We start from the raw sequence: 23,285 nt of genomic DNA, 5'->3' as shown, positions 1-23,285 counted from the left end.
ACCAAGCATTATTTCATCTTCCTCTGCCTGCTTCTCTTCCTACTATGTTATCTGCTGGACTTATTTATAAGCATTATGCAAAGAGACATTCTAGCCACCAAGAGAATACCTCAATAAAGCCCTGACTGTGTAGCAAAACCAGGGCAGCTTCCCAACATGAATAAGAAAGCCTGGTTATCCTGGCTCTAAAATGATTCCACCTTCTTTATTCATGAATGGTTTATCTGCCTTTCCACACCCGCCTTGAGGAATGCTTCATATTCAAATTGCTTTAGGTTAGTGAAGTTAAGTGTTAGACTTTGTCACTGCTGGGCCACCACTTTCAAACAGCCTAATGGCAGAGACAACCTAACAAATATGAGTCAGGTTTCAACAGATGCTGTAACAGGATGGAAAAGCATCAAGAAATGTTGTTTATCTGATTGGAGAAACAAATATTATTTATTATCAGCAGGTCCTCTCCCTCTGCCCTGCTGAGACCGCACCTGGAATGCTGCATCCAGTTTTGGGTTCCTCAGTTCAAGAGAGACAGGGATCTACTGGAAAAAGTTCAACAGAGCTACAAGGATTGACTGGGGGACTTGAACATCTCTGCTGTGAAGAGAGACTGAGAGAGGTGAGACTGTTTAATCTGGAAGAAAGAAGGCTGAGAGATCTCATCAACATCCATAAATATCTGAGGGGTGGAAGTTAAGATACAGGTGCCAGGGTCTTTTCAGTGGTACCCAGTGATAGGACAAGGAACAGGTACAAGCTGGAACACTGGAGGTTCCACCTCAACATGAGGAGACACTTCTTTATGGTGAGGGTGATGGAGCACTGGAGCAGGCTGCCTGGAGAGGTTGTAGAGTTGTCTTCTCTGGAGACATTCAAAACCCGCCTGGATGTTTTCCTGTGTGGCCTGCGCTAGGTGACCCTGCTCTGGCATGGGGGTTGGACTGGATGATCTCTGGAGGTCCCTTCCAACCTCTAACATTCTGTGATTCTATGATCACAAAGTGTGGGCTGTAATCCAATATTTGTGGTGTTATCAGTTGGTGAAAGTTAGAACACAACATTTTTGTACTAACTAAAAATCTGTGGTTGAGCAGATAATAGAACTTCTGGCAATCACGGAGTCAAATCCCCCTGCCAAAGCAGGATCACTTAGGGCAGGTCACACCAGGTACACGTCAGTGAGGTGAGGCTGTAAAACAGGTAAAATATTGCCAAGTCCACATTAAACTTCAACAGGACTGTGAGAACATCAGAAAAACCTTCAGCTGAAACCCCTCCGTTCCATGACATGGAGATTGTTGTGATTTTAGCTAAATAATGTGCTGCAATCTCTCTGCTAGGCTTTTAGCAGAGGTGGCTAAGTGCACCAGCAGGTCCTGCAGAGGCTCCCTCTCAGCTCTCTGAGGGCCATTATTATGTCTCCATCTAAGAAAAAACTTCCCTAAGTCATCTCAGTTTGACAAGCTTTTAAACACTGTCACCTTCTTTAGCTGTACTACAGCATACTCGAGTTTTGTATGTTCTAAACTTTCCCATTCATATTTACTTCTTTTCAATCAGAACTGTTTTCATTGGAAAAGACCTTTAAGATCATCAAGGCAAATCATTCTCTAACTCTGCCAAGTCTCACGCTAAATAAAACATGTCCCTCAGCACCACATCTCTGCCTCTTGGAAACACCTACAAGGATGTGGATTCAACCACCTCCCTGGACAGCCTGTGCCAGGCTTTGAGAATCTTTTCAGTCCAGAAATTTAACACCCAACTTAAACCTCCGTGGTGCAACTCGAGGCCATTTCCTCCTGTCCTATCACTCGTCACTAGGAAGAAGAGACCAACACTACCTCAATCCAACCTCCTTTCAAGGAGTTGTAGAGAGCCAGAAGGTTGCCCCTCAGTCTCCTTTTCTCTAGACTAAACAACCCCAGTTCCCTCAGCTGCTCCTCACCAGACCTGTTCTCCAGACCGTTCCCCAGCTTTGTTGCCTTTCTCTGGACCTGCTCCAGCATCCCAATGTTGTTCTTGTAGTGAGGGCCCCACAACTGAGCCCAGCACTCAAGGTGTGGCTTCATATAGTGGTTTTAGGCTATGCCTTTAAAATGTAGTTACAGATTCTGAGCAGAAATGTAGAAATAAATAAATCACTATTGGGTGTAATAAACAAAAACTAAGGATTATTCTAAACAAATTCATTGGAGAAATATCTAGTATAAGATGGGTTGTACCAAAGCAATTCTTTCTCTTTTCTGATCTCTTCTCTGCTTCCTTTGCTTAGGAGAGATTAACCTGCTTTTCAGCTGACCTTGGCTGCGTTGTTTTAGTTAAGTCTAACCCCTGCTTCCTCTCTGCTCCTTTCTCTCTTGGGACGGGGGTGTGGGGGGACAGTGGAGCAGCTTCCCTGGTCTCTGACCCCAAGTTAATGCTGGGGGGGAAATTTCAACCCACCACACTTCACCAGTGCCAAGTCCAGGGGGACAATCCCTTCCTTGGTCCTGCTGGCCACACTATTTCTGATCCAGGCCAGGATGCTGTTTGCCTCCTTGGCCACCTGGGCACACTGCTGGCTCAACCACCACCCCCAGGCGTCTTTCCACCAGGCAGTTTCCAACCACTCCGTCCCAAGCCTGGAACCTTCATGGGGTTGTTTTGAACCAAGTGCAGGATCCAGCACTTGGCCTAGCTGAATCTCATCCCACTGGCCTTGGGCCATTGATCCAGCCTGTCCATGCTCTGTGTAGCCTTCCTACCATTACTTGCTGCCATACATCCATGACAAAAGGAAGCACTGCCTGTCAGTTTTGCAGCTCTCCTGACCCCTACTCTGTTCAGCATTGTCAAATGCAGTGCAGGTGCAGAAAAATCAGTACATGTGCACTTCCTCAGGTCATGGCCATCATTATGCCTGTCCAGTTGCCCTGTGCATGCTGACACCTCATTTTCTATTCCCAATGTGCCTGACCAAATGGTCCAGAAGATGACATTTATCTCAGTGATGCTGTAAGGATGGTTTCCAGCACAGCTGTCTGCTAATCCTGTCCGGTATAGTTTGGTTTGATACCCCCATCATGTCCTGTCAGGAATTCTTGCATGCAGGCTCAGTGAACTGAATCAGAGCTAGTGCTGCAACTTCTAGAAATCTGCTATCAGTACAACTAACTTGATTTACCAATCAGACTCATGACAGTGGCTGTGGAGCTGGGAGTCCCCCAGAAAATCTTATTTCTGATGGCAGCACTGCATGGTGCATTTGACTACACCAAACACACGGACATGGATATTAGCAGAGGCAACTGATTTAAAGCATTTTAGATTTGATTTATTCTACAATGGCATTTCTTCTCTTCAGAAACTTAATCAAATCTGAGGTCTGAAAGGGGGATGAGGGACACTCCTTTTTTTTTGTCCCTTCTATTCCTGGAGGTTTTTTCACATCCTGAGACAAAAGATAAAATTTTGACTTTCATTTTCCAAGTAATCCAAGCCAGTCACTAAAAGACAGCTATTATTCAGCAAGTCACCAAGTGATGTTGTATCTTAGAATTGCAGCGCTCATAAAAGACAAAGACTTTGATCTAGTATTTCATGGTTATAGTACCACTCTTGTTCAGAAAAGAACAAAAAATACCTTATCCCAGAGACAAGTCATGCTGTGTTTAGCCTTAACAGACGTTTCTGCTACAGCCTCCTGCCAGGTTTACCTTGCACTGCAAAACTTCTTGCAGCTAAAGCATGCCCCACACCCTTGGAAGCATTCTCTTTATCAGGAAAGAATAAATTACAGAACTTTTGAGAAACAAATTTCTCTTTCAAAGCTTTATGATGAATTACCACTACAATCATTTGTCTTTCAATTATTACTTTGCTAGGTAATAAAATGACAGAATTCATAAGGTTGGAAAATACCTCTAAGACCATCAAGTCAACCATCAACCTAACACCACCATGGCCATTAAACCATGTCCTAAAGCATCATGTCCACACATTTCTGGAACACCTCCAGAGACGGTGACTCCACATCCTCACTGAGCAACCTGTTCCAATGCCTGATCACTATTGCAGCAAAGACATTTTCCTAATATCCAACTTAAATCTCCCCTGGCAGCAGATCTGCTTCTAAGTTGGCCAAATAAAGGAGATACTCCATGCAACACATCCCAGAGAAGATGCTTTGTCTCCTCTCAGGTGTCAGACAGTTCTAAGGAAAACTGCCACAGAACATATGGCACATGTAGATTTTGTTGTCTTAGGCAATGAAGAAGCAAGCTATCAAAGACAAAGAGTGAGATCAGAGAGGACAATCTGTAGAGAGAATAAGAACAACCAGAAAATGAACAGCACTTAGAGAGCCGCTGTGGATACAAAGCCACACATTTCATGATCAGCTACTTAATACAAAGAATTATAGACCAATGGAACAGTTGGAGGTGGTAGGGACTTTAAAGATCATCTAGCTACAACCTCTCTGTCATGAGCAGAGACTCCTCCTGCTAGACCAGCTTGCTCAAGGCCCCAGCCAACCTGCCTTTGAGGCTTGGAGTCTCCACAACTTCTCTGGACACTCTGTTCCAGTACCTCACCACTTGCATGGGGAACAATTTCTTCTCCATGTCTCATCTCAGTCTGGCTTCTTCCAGTATAAATACAATAGAATACCATGAACAAAATCCATAGATAATGTTCTAACAAAATCAGCTCAGTGGGAAAGAAACACTACTGTCAATTCTTCAGTATTCCAAGAGAAGAATATGCTTTCCACAAAACACAAATGAAAATTCATAAACTAGCAAAAAGGAAGCTTCATTTTTTTCATTTCCTTGTTTTTTTCATGTAATGCAAAATGTCAAGCATGTAGCCCCAGAAAATAAACTAAAAAATGGTGATATAAAAGGAAATTATTTCCTAGGCCATCAACAAAGCTAACTGCAGCCTAGGAAGTGTCCAGAATCAATACAAGATGAAAAAAAAGAGAAAAAGAAAGAAAATAAGACAACCAGAAACAACTACTTTTTTAATATCTAGGAGGCAGACTACGATGCTCAGATACCATCAGGCAGTCAACTGAGGCAAAAAGGTGAAGAAAGGGTTCAGCAAGGTATTTTAGATAATGCTCCAGTGCAGACTACTGAAGCAGCAGTAAGTGGTTAGCTCCTAAAAGAAGGCCAGAATACTTGTCCTTCGGCTTCTCTGAGGCCTAAATCCTGCCCAGCACATCACTACCATGCACCAGCTTCATGGTTTATGAAAGCTGGGGCAGAACTCAGCCAGGGCAGAGGGCTGACAAGGGACCCTGCTGGGTTAGGAGACCCCCACCAGTCCACCACCATCCCAGCCCCCATGGTTCTCACTGCTGGGCTGCTAGAAGCTAAATCCAGCTGGCTCAAGCTCAGAAACATGCAGTTCTCCATGGCATAGATTAACTACAGGGATTCTCCAGCACTTAACCTCTTAGAAAAATAAAATAAATACCATCACAGAATGCTTTGGGTTGAAAGTGACCTCAAACACCATCTAGTTCCAACCTCCCTGCCATGGGCAGGGACACCTTCCACTAGACCATGATGCCCATCCAACCTACCTTTGAACACTTCCAAAACCCCTATCAATCACATATGGGCACAAAAGGCTTACTTTAACTGATCCACTCTGAAGTCAAAGGAGTGAAGAACAAGTTACTTTATACTACCCACTTTCAGGTTTAATACCTTTATTCCAAGTGCTACTTTTCCCACTAATGTTTCTCATGTTTTTTAACTCACTGTTGGTCATCTTCAGCCACACATACTGGCCTCTCTTCTGGGAGTTTCTGAGCTTTATGAAACCAGCCCAGCACCTCCCTCCCTCATTACTGGAAGAATTTCATACATCAGCTAGACAATGGGAGCAGGTCAGTACATTTTATCATGCAATTTTAAGATTGCACTGTAGGTGTTATTCACCAGTCTGACCAGAGCTTTTGAACCTCAATTGAGCATAGAGCTAAACTTTTTCTTCCAGTCATGGCTTATATACATTAATAAGATTCCCCTTTGAGCCTTCTCTAGGCTATACAATTCCAGTTCCCTCACCCTTTCCTCACAGGAGAGATGATCCAGATTTTTATGATCTTTACAGGCCTTCATGGGACATTCTCCAGCCTCTTACACTGAGGGACCCAGAACAGGACCTGGAACTTCAAGCGTGGCCTCATCAATGCCAAGCAGAGGGGAAAGATCAACTCTCTCAACAAGCCCTATGAGGAGAAGCTGAGGGAGATGGGGTTGCTTAGCCTGGAGAAGAGGAGGCTCAGGGGAGACCTTATTGCTCTCTACAACTACCTGAAGGGTGGTTGTAGTCAGGTGGGGGTTGGTCTCTTCTCCCAGGCAACCAGCACCAGAACAAAAGGACACAGTCTTAAGATGTGCCAGGGGAAGTTTAGGCTCAAGGAGAGGACAAAGTTCTTTACAGAGAGAGTTGTTAGCCATTGGAATGTGCTGCCCAGGGAGGTGGTGGAGTCATTGTCCCTGGAAGTGTTCAGAAAGGGATTGGACGTGGCACTTGAAGCCATGGTTTAGTAGTCATGAGGTCTTGGGTGACAGGTTGGACTTGATGATCTTTGAGGTCTTTTCCAACCTTGTTGTTGTTGATTCTATACAAACAGGCAGGCCCCAAGCATAGACCATCAGGGCTTCTACTCCCCAAGTACAGCAGTTTGGACTTCATGAGGTTCCTGTCTCATATCTCTGTTCAACCAGTTCTCAGACCCCTTCACTGCTCATCCAGCCCCTACTTCATCAGCTCCTCTATGAGGATGTCATGTCCAAAGCCTTACTAAAGTGAATGCAGACAAGATCCATTGCTCTCCCCTCATCAACCAAGCCACTCATTTCATTAGAGAAGGTTATGGGTTGGTCAAGCATACCTTCCCCTTTTTAATAGCCAAGAGTTACTGGTAATGACTGGTCATGCACTTGTAAGTAAACTGCAGTAAGTCTCAGCAGTTAATTTGGATTTATAGCTGTTAAGGTTGGAAATTGCTTTACTGGCCCGACAGACAGAAAGGAAAAAAAAGTCCTCTGTTTAATGCTATTTCCCTCCACCTTAAATAACAACATGAAAGAAATGTGCAAAACATCAAGCTGGGAGTTTTTAGTCAACCTACTAGACTAATAAAGGGGTTAAAACCCAGGATTGTTTTGGTTGGAAAAGACCTTCAAAGATCATCAAGTCCAACCGTTAGAGGAAAAAAAGAGCTACACAACTCTGCAGTCTCATGCCCCCCAACACCACACTGGAACATTCTCATTTACATTAGTGCACTTTGCTTTAATCTCTAGATTCCTGAGTTCTCTCTGGTTTTTCCTTGTGGGAAAAAAAAAAAAAAAAAAAAAAGAAAAAATTTCTTGTGAAGATTCTGTTCAAGCAGTCCATGCACAAAACCTATGCTATGAGGCAATCACCCCAGTTAGCATCAATGACCAGGTGTGTCTGGGCTCCCAAGGAGAATGAGCTAACAGGTAAACATTTAAATACAATGGAATCCACGTATCTTCAGAATCTAAACATGTCAGTACTTAAGGATGAGAGAGTCCATCTTAAAAATGACTGCAAGCTTACAAAGATAAAACCATGACTGCAAGCTGGCTGAAACCTTGGGATGCTTTTTCATCATAAAAGCCATAATCCAGATGAATTAGACAGGAGTTTGATAGCATGACTTTTTAAAGCCTCTGGAGCTTATTGCTTTTAAACAAATCATGTGAACAGTAAATTTGAAATACAGGTAGTTCAGAAAATAAAAGGCCCTAGGACTACATGCAGCAGAGTCTGACTAATAAAATATATTCTTGCAGTATGAACCAGAATCTTATGCCCTTGAGGTTACGCACTGAATACTAAGGCAGATGGAAACTGCAGAGAGGGACCTAAAAAGTTACAGATGTGCAGAGACTGAGAAGTGCAGCTGGATGTGCAATAACAAAATGCAAATGGGTCTCAGAAATGCTGCCTCTACCCCTTCCACCAACTTTAGCATATGGAAATATCTGAGTGATCCAATAGGTCTCTTGAATCAACTCTTGCAAGTACAATTAGATTCTGCTCTCACTAGAATCCTTCCTGGATTAAAAAGGAGACTACAGAGACACAGCTATGGCTTTGTATCCTTTCACATTTCTTTTTAATAGATTAATTGTGGCCAGAAAGTTCAACAGTACTGAAGGAAACTCCTTCACAGGCTGAGCAGAGACTGTCAGATAACACAGTGGTCTGTTAGGAGCATAGGAATAGAGTGTCTGCTATTACGATTCTTTAAGGTGGAAAATGCTCAATTCCACCTTAAAAGTGGAACCCTGCCCCTTAGACTTCAGGTGCTTTTTCTTTATGAATATACTAGGAGAGCAATTATGCTCTTTTTCAGGCTTTGTCATCCCTCAGTGAGCAAAATAAACATGTTAAGCCCCCCCCCCTTTTTTTTAAATGATAGAATTAACCAAGCAAAAGACAGGTAAGAGCAGCAAGTCACAGCAGCTCCTCCTGCAAACTGACTCGCCTCAAGGAGAAGCCACCAGACACCTTCTAGATGAAGCCTCCACAGTGAGTTATAAAATGCCACTAACAAAATATTTAGCTTTATGCATCTAGAATGCCATTTTCCTTCCTCACAGCTGCACTGCACTGCAGGTTGCTGCTGCCATGCTGCAAGAGCAAGGCAGAGTGGCTTTCTCCTCTGTCATCCCATAGAAGTGGGTCACTGGCTTACAGTGAAACTTCTTGGCTCATAAATCCATCCTCACTACTTCAGTCCTCCCAGTCACCCAGATTTTACTGCAACCCTATGCAATAAGAAGGCTTCCCCACGTCCCAGCAGCAGCGAATGACATTAGTGTGCTCCAGCTTGCTGAGACAAAGCTCCTGAAATTTTTAACAAGGTTTTCTGTCCTATCAAAGGCAGACACTAATTCCATCTGACATATGCTATATCTCATCCATCCAGCCACATGGATTCCACTTTTCCCTTTGCCTCCCTGCCTCTGATTATTTGTGAAAGGTTTCTTTTCTATTGTTCTGCTATTGAAAATAGATATTAATAATTTTCCAGCTGCCAGAAGCACCTCTTATTTTCTGAAACAACAGTGACTGCTATTTGCTCTTCTGCAGTTACATACCAATTGTATTTTGAGAGTGCTCTGTTTGCTTTGAGATGTTTGCTACAAGACCTTCTCAAATACAGCTTCTTTCACCCAGTACCCTAGAAACCTGAGCACTGGGAACTTCCAGGATTCATCTTTATTTCACTATTAGAATTTCCACTACTCATATTTGTTTCTCTCTTAATCCTGGTCCCAGGTTCAACACAGAACTGAACCAGAAAATAATTTTGTTAGAAAAGACCTTTAAGATCATCCAGTCTGATCATTCTCTAACTCTGCCAAGGCTGGGGCTAAACCATAGCCCTCAGCACCACATCTCAGCCTCTCTGAAACACCTCCAGGATGGGGAGTCAACCACCTCCCTGGGCAGCCTGTGTCAGGCTTTGAGAACCCTTTCAGTTGAGAAGCTTCTTCTCATATCCAATCTAAACCTCCCCTGGAGCAGCTTGAGGCCACTTCCTCTCATCCTATCAATTGTTACTAGGGAGAAGAGACCAACATCATAAAAAAATGTAACTGAAATAAAAGACTAGGCCCCAGAAATGCCCAAGACTCCACCACCAGAACAAAGACCCTAGTTTTACATCATTAACTTGAACAAATAAAGTTAGTACCACAAGCCTTGCAGATATTTTATTACTCCTCAAGTCTGTAGAATTCCCATATTGCACAATACCTGAAAAATGTAGGTGATGATTTTATGTAGCAGAATAATCCACATTTCAAGCTACCCATGCGGAGGCTCAGTATGTCAAACTACTTCATAAATTGGGATTAATGAAATTAATTAACCAGCTTGCTGCCCACTTTACAGAAGTCAAACACCAGCATAAAGGTTTAGGGATTTATTCAACATTAAAGGAGATGGAGTCTAAGCCTACTTAATACTAACATACTTAATAACAGTTACATGCTTCAGCCACAACTGCCACCTACTCCATGTTGTAAAACAGCATGGACACAGGAGCCAGAGTAGAGAACCAAATTTAAGGGAAGGAAAATATTCTTTCAGTCATTTTAGAAGGAAGCTTTGCATGGTCATGCTTTGGAGGCCTGGTGAGGCATTGGAACAGGTTACCCAGAGAGGTGGTGGAATCACCATCCCCAGAAGTGTTCAACAAACGTGTGGACACAGCACTTCAGGACATGGTTTAATGGCCATGTCCTCTTAGGTTGATGGTTGGACTCAATCTCAGAGGTCTTTTCCAACCAAAACAATTCTATTACCTTTATCTGTAAAGGTCCTTAATTAACCCACCCAAAAGTGGATAAATTTCTCAAATTCTGGAATAATTTAAAATGTAATACACTCTCAGGATCTTCCTGCAAGTCCTGTCTTCCAGATCTGCCTTCAATAAGTGTCCTAACAGCCACTGGGGCTATTTCATTTATAGAATCACAGGCTTAGTGGGGTTGGGAGGGAGGTCTGGAGATCACCTGAATCCAACTCCATGTTCACTTCAGTAAAATACAAATAGAAGCAGTGGTGAGTTTAGAGTCAGGGACAGCACAGTGCTTGAGGGAGGTGTGTTGGGTTTGTGCATGCCAGGGCTTGGGGAAGTGGGCCAGTGGAGAAGCCCCTGTAAGAAGCTTCAGGAAGCTCCTCCAGCTCCAAGGCGGACCTGCCTTTGACCAAGGCTGCTGAGTGAACCCTCCCTGGCTTTTGTCTCGACCCCTAAGTCTTTTGCTGTATTTTCTCCTCCCCATCCCACCACACGGTGCCAGATAGGTGGCCACAACAGTGCTTAACCTTCAATTATTACTTCCATGATCCAAAATAGTTCACTAACACTTTAACAACAACAGGTAAACACCAAACTAAGCACCGAATCAGGCAAACACTGGAACTTGCAAATGTTTCCAGCCTACTTTATTTTGATGTTTACCAGATTAAAAAAGTAATGTTTGAGAGGGCAGAAATTTCCAAAGTAGTCACAGTGTCAGATTACTGTGTCCAGTTCTGGAGCCCCTATTACAGGAAAGATATGGATGTGCTGGAATGTGTCTAAAGGAAGGCTACAAGGATAATCACAGGGCTGGAGCACCTCTCCTATGAAGACAGACAGAGAGTTGGGGTTATTCAGCCTGGAGAAGAGAAGGCTCCAAGGAGACCTTTTTGTGGCCTTCCAGTATCTTATAGGGGCCTACAGAAAAGCTGATGAGAGACTTTTTAGGATGTCAGGTAGTGATAGGAGTAGGGGGAATGGAGCAAAACTAGCAATAAGTAGATTCAGATTCAGAAGCTCTTCACCAAGAGGATGGTGAAGCACTAGAACAGGTTGCCCAGGGAGGTGGTGGAGGCCCCATCCCTGGAGGTTTTTAAGGTCAGGCTGAATGGGGCTCTGAGCAGCCTGATGTAGTGTGAGATGCCCCTGCCCATAGCAGCAGAGTTGGAACTGGATGATCTCTGAGGTCCTTTCCAACCCTGACAATTCCATGATTCTTTCAGATTCTTTTTTCCTCACTATTTACACTCCTGAATACACTTTAGCAAGAGAATTAAGGAACACCTCAAAGAAAGACTTGTTCCTTCAATTGTCTTTTAGCAAGAAAACTCACCACAGGGATCCTACCAAATTTCAAAACCACAGGTAAATATGGGTGGTATTTAGATTCTAGACTTCACTGGTCACCACATTACTTGTAAAACCTCTTCAAAGGGTCACTTGGGGTAAAAAAAAAGTGTGAGAGAGAAGCACATGTGGTAGTTCAGGCTGGGTGCCTCCTGTTCCTGCCACATACACCTCCAGTGTCCAAGTGTCCAACCCAGCAGGGGGACAAAGGAAACAGCCTATTTCATACCCATAATATCCTGCACCCTATAAATCCATCTGCAAAGTCATTCTCTTCCTCTTTCTTCCCTCTCTGCCCTGTGGGAGATGCTCCCTATCAGGTAACACTGGGGGAGTATCTCTAGGCCTAATGCCCGGGGAGGGGGGGGGAGCGGGGGGAGAGGAAGGGGAGGGCAGTCTTAGACCTGGTCAGCCTGAGACTAGCCTAGCAGTGGGGGAGGGAAGAAAGAGCCCTGGGGGTTTTGGGTGTACCCTAAGGTGAGGAGATGGAAAAGGCTGGGGACCTTTGGGTGTGCTGAAAGGGACTCTCTATGCTTTGGGATTCTTTTGTCACTGTGCTTGTAGTTCCTGTAAAACACTTCTGTAAAACTGCTCTTCCATTTAAACTTTCCATCACTTCGCAATCCATTTGTGTGAGTGTCATTCTTTTGCCCCTCTCAGGGGCAAGATAGAATCTGCCTGGCCTCAAACCAGGACAGCACAAATCCCAATTCCTGAAAACCACTTGAAGAAAACATGATCTGGAGAAGTGACGTGCTGCAGGCTCTAAGATTCAGTCAAGCTGCATGGCAAAAGAAAGGAAGAACGTGAGGCCCCATCACTAGTGAGCGTAACTAGCAGCAGCACAGAAGAGCCACTAGCTATATCATGTTACCCCAAAACTCAGAGAGGTCTGCATAGAGGTGCCTTCACCATCTCTGCACCCCATGGAAGCCTTATGAAACCTTGAAAACTGCAGCAGCAGCAGCTTGGGCTAAACTCTCGGTAAGAGACTAAATCTTGTCTCTCTTGATGTGAATCAACAAAGATAAAATCACCTTTGCTCCTCAGCCAGACAATAGCTGCCAAGGGAGGGGATGGTGAGCCACTGGATAACGACCCTCTGGAATGTGCAGAGACAAGATCATCTCAACCCATCAGTTACCCCGGAAGGGGAGGATGGTGAAGAGGACAATGGATTCACCACCTGGACACATACCTAAAAAAAACCCCTTTGTCTAAAAAACTTGTATGAAAGACCTGAGCAATGTCTGCTCAAGAGAAGAAAAATGGAGAAGAAAATACAAGGAGAGAAAAGGACAGACACAGGAGAAAAGGCATCACCATGTAGCCTGCAAGCAGCATACTAGGAGGAACCCTCTCTCCATGTCCTAAGTTCCACCTGCTGCAACTCATGGAACTGAAGAGGCTGCTCAGAGAAGGACTTGGACTTTGGGATCTCTCCCTCCTCTCCTCCAGCAGAGGACAACACAGCCAACAAGGATGATATCTCCTCCAAGCCAAAGCAGCAGCACCCTTCCTCCACAGACCCAAACAATCTTGGGAGGTAGGGGTGTGGTAATATAATCCCTTTCCTCTTCTCTCTCCCTCTCTCCCTTCTTCTGTTCTGTCCACTTTATTCTGTTAGCAAACAGCCTCACTGTTGGTATTTTGGCCTCCTTTGTGCCGCTAATTTCATAACACAGGAATATTCAAAAGAACTGAGTCTCCTTCCCTCTCTGGACCAAGACGCCCTCTCAGTGTACCATGAGCTGCCTGCTGTCTGCCATACGGTTTGATTACACTCCCCAGTTCACTCCAGCTCCTTTGCTAGGTAGGGCCAAGTCGGTGGAGCAGAAGGTTGCAAAAGGAGGCCCAGCAGGAGACACCAATTGCTGTTAACAGCTTTAAATGTTCCAATGCGTACCTGGTGCCAGAGATATGGCACTGACTGAAGATGCAGCCATCAGCTATCATGATACCAGACGTCATAGACTTGGAGAGAGGAGAAGAAATGAACGTTACTCTTCCATCCTAAATCTACCCAGAACGGAGGAAGCATGGTTCCAAAATAACTATGATTTGGACAATTAATATATTTCCATTTGCTAGAGTGTGGGCAACCATGAGTTAATGAATTTTGTACCACAGTTTTTGGGAAGAAGCATGTAGTGCAACCCTCAGGAGACCCTGCAAAATTCAACAAAGGGGCAATAAATCACAGAGTATCTGGGGTTTGTTTTGGTTTTGTACAGAAAAGGATCCTTGGGCAAAAAAGGGTGGAGTTTTCCCTCATCATATTTACCTAAACTGTTTCATAGAATCATAAAATTGTTTTGGTTGGAAAAGCCCTCTAAGATCACTGAGTCCAACCATCAAGCTAAGACCACCATAACCATTAAACCACATCCCACTGTGCCATGTCCACATGTTTCTTGAACACTTCTTGCACTCACATTGGAGAGTTTCAGTTCCATCCTTGAGCAGAAAGACAATAATACAAGAGCTGGCCAGACCTGACAAAGGCCATTATAACATGATATAAATACTAATATCAACTAAAGATCAGCCCACCAACACACTCATGCCCACCTCTACTAACAGCATAACTTGGGCCCTTTAGCACTGAACAACACCAAGCTGACCTGAATTCCCACAGACTCAGACAACTGCTCACCTTAACAACGCCACAGCCTAAATACCTAGAAACCCCCCATGCCTGCAAAGGCCCCTGGGCAGCCACATGTTCCTCAAATGGAACTTTCAACAGAGATGAGATAGCAAACATACCCCATAATTCCAGAGCACAGTAAATGGCCCATGGAGTATGGGAGCTGTGATACTGGAATTACAAACTGTGAAGGAATTTCCTCAAGGGGAGTGTGGTCAGCAGGGCAAGAGAGGGGATTCTGCCCCTTGACACTGCTCTGCTGAGACCCCACCTCCAATACTGCCTCCAGTTCTGGTGTCCCCAGCATACGAAGGACACAGAGCTGTTGAAGGGAGTCCAAAGGAGGCCACAAAGATGATCCAAGGGCTGGAGCACCTCTGCTATGAGACAGGCTGAGGGAGCTGTGGTTATTCAGCCTGGAGGAGACTCAGGGGGGACCCCATAGCTGCCTTCCAATACCTGAAGGGATCCTACAGGAAGGCTGGAGAGGGATGTTTCATGAGGGTGTCAGGAATGGGGAATGGTTTGAAGCTGAAGGAGAGTAGAGTTAGACTGGATCATAGGAAGCAGTACAAGAGTGGTGAGGCTCTGGAATAGGTTGCCCAGGAGGTTGTGGATGTCTCCTCCATGGGGGTGTTCAAGGCCAGGCTGGATGAGGCCTTGAGCAGCCAAGTCTACTTGTGAAGCATCCCTGACCATGGCAGAAAGGTTAGAGCAGATTATCTATAAGATCTCTTCCAACCTAAGCCATTACATAGAACACATACATAGAATAAACCAGGTTGGAAGGGACCTTCAAGATCATCGCATCCAACCCATCAACCAATCCAACCCACCTAAACAACTAACCCATGGCACCAAGCACCCCATCAAGTCTTCTCCTGAAAACCTCCTTCACCTCTTGATGCGAGTCTTTATGAGTTTCTCAGTAACCAGGCCTTTTCCTTGCTTGGAAGATGAGCAGAATTCAATCTTCATCAGTTTGATGAGTAATAGTTTATTTATTCATCCTTCTGCCCATACGTCATTACTTTTCATGGACCACAGCATGTCCCCTGAAGAGACAGAAAAGATTCTCCTTGGTCATAACTGAAAGCTCTTTGCTCTTCAGATTCAGCACTCTGATCACTCACTTCTCACACTTCTGCCTAAAAAATCCCCTGGAAAAAAAACAGTTCTAAGAGGTTTGTCTAAACCTGTTGGAAGCCTTCCAAGTAACAATTTATGGCAATAACCACATGCTCATTTCACAGATTCCACATTCAAATGCCAATTTTGTTATTTCAGAGCTTACCTGTAGAAGAGCAGAGGTGCAATGCTGTGAAATCAATGCTGAACATCTAGAGTTTGGGTTGGACTTTTCACACTATTATCTAGCAAGGTAGTTAAGTACCAATTGCCTCATTCTAATCGAGAGAAAGCAGTTTTGCACAGTTCAGAAGATGCTCCTGTATTGCTTTGTCTTTTTGCTTTCTCAGTTATGCAATGCATGAGGTGATGCTCATGAAGCTATTAATGAAACCATTTATGCCCAGAAAATTGCCTAGAACAGAAACATTCTTAGCTGGTTGCTGTCTGTTCAGTTAGTAAGCTTCATTATCATCTAACAGATGGCTACAGGAGTAATCAGGTAGGTTTGTCCACTAGCATTGTGTGAGGGGACAGAAAGCAGGTCATAGAATCACAAAATGTGCTGGGTTGGAATGTCCAGCCCCCCTGCAGTCAGCAGGGACATCTCCAACTAAATCAGACTGCTCAGGGTCCCATCAGTGTTGACCTTGAATGTCTCAAGGGATGGGGCCTCAACCACATCTCTCAGCAACCAGTATTTCACCACTCTCCTTGTGAAGAACTTCCTCTTTATGTCCAACTTAAATCTCCCCTGCTCCAGTTTCAAACCATTGCCCTTCATCCTATCACTACAAGCCCTTCTAAAGAGTCCCTCCCCAGCCTTCCTGTAGATCCCCTTCTGATATTGAAATGCAGGTATAAGGTCTCCCCAGAGCCTTCTCTTCTCCCCTGATCATTTTCACAATCCTCCTCCAGACCTGCTCCATCAGGTCCAAGTCCTTCTTGTCTGAGGGCCCCAGTGCTGGACACAATACTCGTATGAGGTCTCACCAGAGCAGAGTGGCAGAATCACCTCTCAAAATCTTCTGACCGTGAGCAAGAACCTCATGAACTCCAAGAGTCCCCTTGCCCTCTGCACTGCTGATCGACACCTCTCTGCCAGGCAGGAATTGCTTGCCAGAGCCAAACAGCAGCACTGTGAGGGACAGCACAGGAGCCCAGAGATCTGAGCCTGGTGGGCCTGGGATCTGAAGGTGGGCCTTCAAGGTCCCACCGTGACCTGATGCTACTGGCAGCCTGCCTGGGGTTACGCTGCCAAGGGAGTTACGGAAGGTGGCAGAGAGAAGGGAGGAAGTCCTGAGAAGCAGCTTTTCATCAGCCACAACCTCCACTGCCCACCCTCCTCCCCTGTCAGCTTTCCACACGCTCTCACTTCTGTTTCCCCACATGAGTAATAGGCGCAGGCACCCAGGACAAAGAGCAGGGGATCTCCCACACCTCCCACCCTGCTCTCTCTCAAGGCAGCTTTGATTCTGCTTTCTTCCCGTGCCACAATAAAGATGATAAAATAATTAAAGCAGCGATTCTTTCAATTTGGATAAGCTCATTCAGAGTACTTTATGCCTAAAACCGTGACAAATGTACTCTTTTTATGATGTACACAAATGACTTTTAGAGCATTCTCCTGGTGGACTGTTGTTATTGCTTGCTAGTATGTAATCTGGAATGAACAGAGTATGAAAAACTGGAGAAGAAAAGACAAATTCCATAACTAAATAGCTGAGACAATAATCTAACAGCTCTTGGCATGACAGCACAATTCAGACAGATGACAGCAATACATTCAAGTAAGGATGTCACTACTTAGCTCTTTCAAAACAGAAACAGTAGAAATATCCAAGCTTCTCAAGAATAAAAATCCAGAAAGGGACTTACACTGATTTTATATGATAAAACAAACCTCTGTGCATAACTGGTGGACCTTTCAGAAGAGAGATCATCTTTTCTTTTAGTGCAGCCTGAGGAATCATAGTCACAGAATGCCTGGTTGAAAAGGACCCCAAGGTTGCTCTGGTCCAATCCCTCTTGGTGATAGTGGAGTTGAAATGAGCTGGCCCAGCACCCTGTGTCAAGCTGACTCTCAAACCTGACAAATGCAGGGGAATCCACTGCTTCCCTTGGGAGATGATTCCAATTTCTCACTGTTCTCAGCATGAAAAAATTTCTTCCGGAGTCCAATAAGAATTTCCTCAGGAGTAACTTGTACCCATCGCCCTTCCACGTGAGGAAGAAGGTGGACACAAACACACAACAATTTCCATAATCCTTTGTCATAAAACCTTTTTCTGCTCCATTTAAAAAAAAAAATTTAAAAAAAAAGGAAACCCAACTAGTTAAATTCTGGGAATAAACTAGAGGGAGCACAAACACTGAATTTTTGGTCCATGATGCAAGCCTGAATAAAATACTAACAAAAAAACACAATAACAATAACAAACCCCCTCATTATCTTGGCTTGGAATGGTTTGTTTCGGTGTTAAAAATGCTCTTCTCAAAGCACGAAGAACACAAGGTCATTTCCTCTCCCTCCACCCTTCAATAAACAGATGTGAAAGCCTTGTTGCTTCATTCAGATGAAAATGTCCTGGTGCAAATATCCCTCTTAGCTTCAATTAAACTACAGGTGGTGTGAAGACCCATTTTGTTCATCACATCACTTCAAGCTTGACAGTGAAACTTCTGTTCATTGATTTAGCAATTTTCCTTGCTAACCTCACACAATAAGAATCCAGGCAATTTCAATTACAGACTCTTAAGCTGGAAAATGTTTATATTTTGAGTATTCCACCAGATACGGCTGTTTCCAGAGGCATTTCTGGAAAAACCTAGGTGTTTGAATAGTCCATTTAAGCCCAGGGGCACTACCAACTTGGAGTAAAATACAGACTTAATTCTGAGGCTCAGCAGAGACAAGTTGGTACAAAACAGAGTGAGTTGGTCCTCTCTGAAGTGAAAGTACTCAAAACAATATTCTCAGCTCTCATTTCAAGGTACTTAAACCAAAAAGCTCTGCAAGAAACCCACCCTGGCTTCTGCCTCTCTGTGAAGATAGGCTGAATATAGACATAATAACATTCTGAAGTTTCTAAGGGACAAAGCTACTAGAAAAGAAGATGCTAATTCATAGAATGGCTTAGACTGGAAGGGCTCTTAGACATCATCTGCTCCAACCTCCCTGCCTCTCAACTAGACTTGGCCTTGAATACCTCCAGGGAGGAGGCAACCACAACTTCCCTGGGCAACCTATTCCAGAGTCTCACCACCCTCATACTGAAGAATTTCTCCCTCAGCTCCAGTCTAAACCTACTCTCCCCTCAGCTTCAAACCATTATCCCTTGCCCTGTCTTTAGACATCCTCATGAAAAGTCCCTCTCCAGCATTCCTGTAGGATCCCTTCAGGTATTGGAAGGCAGCTCTAAGGGCCCCCCCAGAGTCTTCTCTTTGCCAGGCTAAACAACCCCAGCTCCCTCAGTCTGTGTTCACAGCAGAGGAGCTCCAGCCCTTGGATCACCTTTGAGAGTTCTCTGGACTCACTCCAACAGTTCTGCATCCTTACGCTGGGGACACCAGAACTGGAGGCAGTATTGGAGGTGGGGTGTCAGCAAAGCAGAGACAAGGGGCAGAATCCCCTCTCTTGCCCTGCTAACCGCACTCATGCTGCAGCCCAGCACACAGCTGCCTTCTGGGCTCATGGTGAGCTTCTGATCAATCAATACACCCAAGTCTGTTCCTTCAGAGTTACTCCCAGCCCACACTGAACTCTATTCAGACACGGAATTATTACCAGGCCTCTACTATGAGACAGTCACATTGTGTTTCATGACACAGTGCTTAAATACAGGGACTTTAAATGTCATCTAAGGAGAGCTGAAAAAAACCAAACAAACTCAATTAAAATAAAAACACCAACCAGCCCAAAAGCCACCAAATAACTACTTCTACATTTCACCACCTGATTGGAGCTCAGTCACAGAAGTCAAAAAACACATGTATCAAAATCCTCAAACCTCACCAACCTAACTGCCAACCTCGATTTCTGCTGCTTTAGCCATCAAGGAGTCTAGGAAATGACACAAGCTCATCAGAGCTCAGCTTCCTTACTTCATTTAGGGTTACACTCACTAGCTCTCCATCATAAAACCACATACTTTAAGATTCACTGCAATCTTTCCAGAGTCACAATCAGTCAAAACCTATTTCAAATAAAGCCTCATTTCAAAACAACCCCAACTGCAGAGGAACAACAGAAGAAAATTTAATTACCTTAATTGGAGCACGGCTAAACTGGATTTTTCTGTTGGCTGGGATTTCATCTTCATCTGGCAATCCATTAATTTCAGAATATTCCATATCAGGTTCATAACAGTTATTGTCATCACTGTCATCCTGATCATCCTGCTCTGTCCCTGTCTCTCCCCAGTCAGAGTTGTATCTGGAGCGTACCCGATAGACGCTGTAGTCAGAGTGCATGTACACATGGGAGCTCTGCAAATTACTTCCATCTTCTTGCACTTCTTTTTCACTTGCCTCATCATATTGGGACTCAGTAGCATCTGAAACAGCATTTGTAGCAAAATCACCACCTGAAGATGCATTCCTTGGCAATTCTGCAGCTTCAGGGCTATCAAAGACACCCTCTGCGTGCTCTGACCGTTCCTTTTGCTGCAACAAAACTTCTGTCTCTGTTTTTGACTTACTCCTAGCACAGCTGTCCGTAGATCTTTCGCTGTCAAGCACGTTGACCAAATCCTGTTGATGTGCTGCAGAGCTCTCAAGAGAATCAGCACTGGCCTCTGCACTCTTTTTTATTTCTTCAACTGTTTTTGAACTTGCCAAAGTGCCCGTGGACGTCTTCTGCCTCGGTGCTGAAAGCGTGCTGTTCTGCTGACAGCTCTCAGGCGACACCATGCCCGCACTCTGCTTGGCTGGGGGAGACCATGTGCTGCCATCTTTCAAAGGGCTGAAGCCCTCAAGGTTTGCAGCTGGGGAGGAGATACTTGTGACAGTGGAGGAGAGGTTCAGAGGGTAGTGTCCAGTTACGGAGTACTCCTCACTGTTCTCCGACTTGTCTGCAGTGACCGCATTGTGCGCATCGGCATTCTCAAACACAGCGCTGAGCTGGCTGACGGTCGGCGAGACAGTCTCTGTCCTGGGGCTGAGGCTGTCCAGCGAGTCTGTGCTGCCTCTCTGAGACTTGGAGCTGCACCACCCTTCTGGAAGCTCATTGGAAACCACCTTCTCTTTCTTTGGGGAATAGCGATTGGAGTGTCCCATTTCATGAGCGTTGCGCTCAAACATCTTCCGGGTTTCCGTAAATTTGGAATAGGAAGGCCCATCGTGGAGCGTATCGAACCTACTGATTCTCTCCGAGACAGACGACTCCAACTTGACGATGGAACCATCCGCTTTTTCTACAAATTCTTTGGGCCTAACTCGTCTCTTGGGTGAGGGAGGGCCACCCTTCCCCCTGGATTTCGGGGTAACTCCAGCACTTTCAGTGGGCTCCATGCCCATCTGCATAAACAAGTTCTTAATCCTATTGACATTTGAGCCATATTTCCTTCCCCTGCTCTGCGAGCCCTCTCCTTCCTCTTTCGCTTTTTGGTCTCCTTCTGATTTGGGTTTATCAAAGGTGCTTTTCAGCGCCTGGAACTCAGTTCTGTAAGCGTTCCTGTGAGGAGAAGCACTTCGGAGGGTTGATCTTTCTCCTGAAGACTCTGTTTTCATCATGTTTGCTCCAGAGCACAAAACCAAGTTACATAGTTTCTGCAGCACCACTCTCTGTAGCCGGCCACAGCCCAGACAGGGCTGGAGGAGTGGTTTTCTCAGGGGACACTGCCCTTCGGCAGGGCCATACTCAACAGGAGATCCGGAGGCAAATAGTCTGGCCAATCAGTGTAAGTGAGGGTGCTGGAGAATAACAGCTGATTTCACCTGCAACAGAAAGGAGGGTTTTCTGAATCACACCAAGTACCTGCACTTCTTTAAGCCACAATTTCCCTTTACTAATACTTGAAACGTTAACCACAAAGAGTTTAAAAAAAAAAATACATTCTGCCACTGCACAGATATGTAGAAATCTATTACAAACTTTTTCAAACTGCAGAATTTGCAATCTCTGTATCATTCCATAGCTAGATATGATCCCATGTTACTATTCACAAACTACTGCAACCATGCCACAAACATGCATGCAAAGGAAAGGCCACGTGACAAGGAAAGTAACATTATTTTTGTATAATTTAACTTTTTTAACACCATAAAGAAGAATAATCCCCACATCAAACCTCTGAGCTGCAGCTGACGATAAAGCAACCCATGCAAATATGACGGTTCTGCTTCCCTTAGGTACTGCAAGACCACCTTTGGTCCCTCAGAGAAATATAACAGTAGAAACACCATCAAACATTAGAAATACCATTACAGAATGTTCTTAGAAAGGCAAATTAAGCAGCGGTAGCTCGAGGGAATAGGAAAACCTGCACCCAAATTTGAAGTCCTCGGTTGACATGGGGCGGGGGCGGGGGGGAAGTGAAATCCAGTTACAGAAAGTTGTCCCTTGCCGGGGGCAGCGGTTTGAGCACCTGAAAAAGCCTGGAGGTGCCCAAGGAGCAGATGCAGAAGAAGCAAAGCCCCGAGGGCCTCGCTGCGGCCGCTGTGCCGGAGCTCCCCAGCCTCGGTGGCCGCCCTCGGCTCCCACAGCACCGCGAATAGCAGCACACAGCTCCCCGAGAGCCAAATCTCTCTCCCTTCTCGTCCGTTCCTCCTCTCCACCACTCCCGCCGTGGGGAGGAAGCCTCATTTTGGAGCACTGCAACACGCGGTACCCGTAACCCAGGCGGGGAACCCAAACCCGCGCCCCTCCGCGCCTCGCTCCCGCCGCCCTGCCCGAGCGGGGGACGCCGATCGCCACGGGCGATCTGAAAAGGCCACACGGCAGCGGCTCCCGCCGCGACACGCCGTTCCTCCAAGGTTGGCAGAAGGCAATAAACTTCACCCGAGAGGACAGCGCCGGAGCCCCTGCGGCGGCGGCTCCTCGGGCGGCCGCGCCATGCCGCGCCAGGGGGCTTGAGGCTCCGGGCGGCAACACCTTGCGGCGGGGCAGAACCCTGGCAGCTGCCCGCCGCGGGGCCGGGCCCCACTAAAACAAAAGCCCGGTGACAAGGCTGCTCCCCCGCCGAACCCGGCGGCTCACCCGCGAAGCGCGCACGCCGCCTTACCCAGCCAGGAACCGCGGCGGGCTCCCCCAGCCTCCCGCCTCAGCGCTGCCCCCACTCCTCCTCCGGCGCCTCTGTGGAGAACGGCCGCTGCCGCTGCCCGCCTGACAGAAGGCAGTAACCGCCGCGGCGCCTCAACGCCATTGCAGGCAACGGCAGCGGCGGCGGCTGGGGCACCGACACGGCTCCGTGCGCACACACCCGCGGCGACAGCGCAGGGGAGGAGAACCGCCGCGCCCCGCCGCAGCCGCCCGCCCCTCCGCCGCGGCGCGCCCGCCGCGCCCCCTCCACCGGACGCGCCCCGAGCCGCCGCCGCCACAGCCCGCCGCGGGGCCGCCTGCCGCCGCTGCCGGCGGGTGACAGGTGCCTCACCTCCTCGGCGATCCGCAGTGGTTCGCTCCGCCGGGGGGGAGCGAGGGGGGCGGCGAGCCGAGCTCCCGCTGCAGTCCAGCCCCAGGCGGTTACCGCTGAGCGGCGGAGGTTGGGCCCGGCCGCGGCAACGCCGCCTCCGTGCCTGGGCGGCGGGCGAGTCCGCGCTGCTCCTCCAGAGTGCCAGAGCCGAGCCCGCCCTTCCTCCCCCTGGGAACGC

At 46.3% G+C, this 23,285-nt stretch overlaps 1 protein-coding gene across 1 annotated transcript in view; it reads right to left on the bottom strand.

Moving 5' to 3' along the window:
* The window catches only part of PPP1R9A (protein phosphatase 1 regulatory subunit 9A), a 140,582-nt gene extending 117,618 nt beyond the window's left edge, over positions 1-22,964 (bottom strand). Inside the window, exons 1-2 of the mRNA XM_054161097.1 lie at positions 22,700-22,964; positions 19,743-21,413 (exon numbers count right to left, since the gene is read on the bottom strand). Of these exons, the coding sequence (XP_054017072.1) occupies positions 19,743-21,209 (1,467 nt within the window). The 5' untranslated portion in view covers positions 21,210-21,413; positions 22,700-22,964. The remainder of the gene's footprint in view (positions 1-19,742; positions 21,414-22,699) is intronic.
* Between the last annotated feature and the right edge of the window lie 321 nt (positions 22,965-23,285).

This window comes from Dryobates pubescens, chromosome 4 (assembly GCF_014839835.1).
Source record: "Dryobates pubescens isolate bDryPub1 chromosome 4, bDryPub1.pri, whole genome shotgun sequence".
NCBI classification, from domain to species: Eukaryota; Metazoa; Chordata; class Aves; order Piciformes; family Picidae; genus Dryobates; species Dryobates pubescens.
The sequence above is the reverse complement of the archived record's forward strand: the minus strand, read 5'-3'. Positions and strand labels throughout refer to the sequence as shown.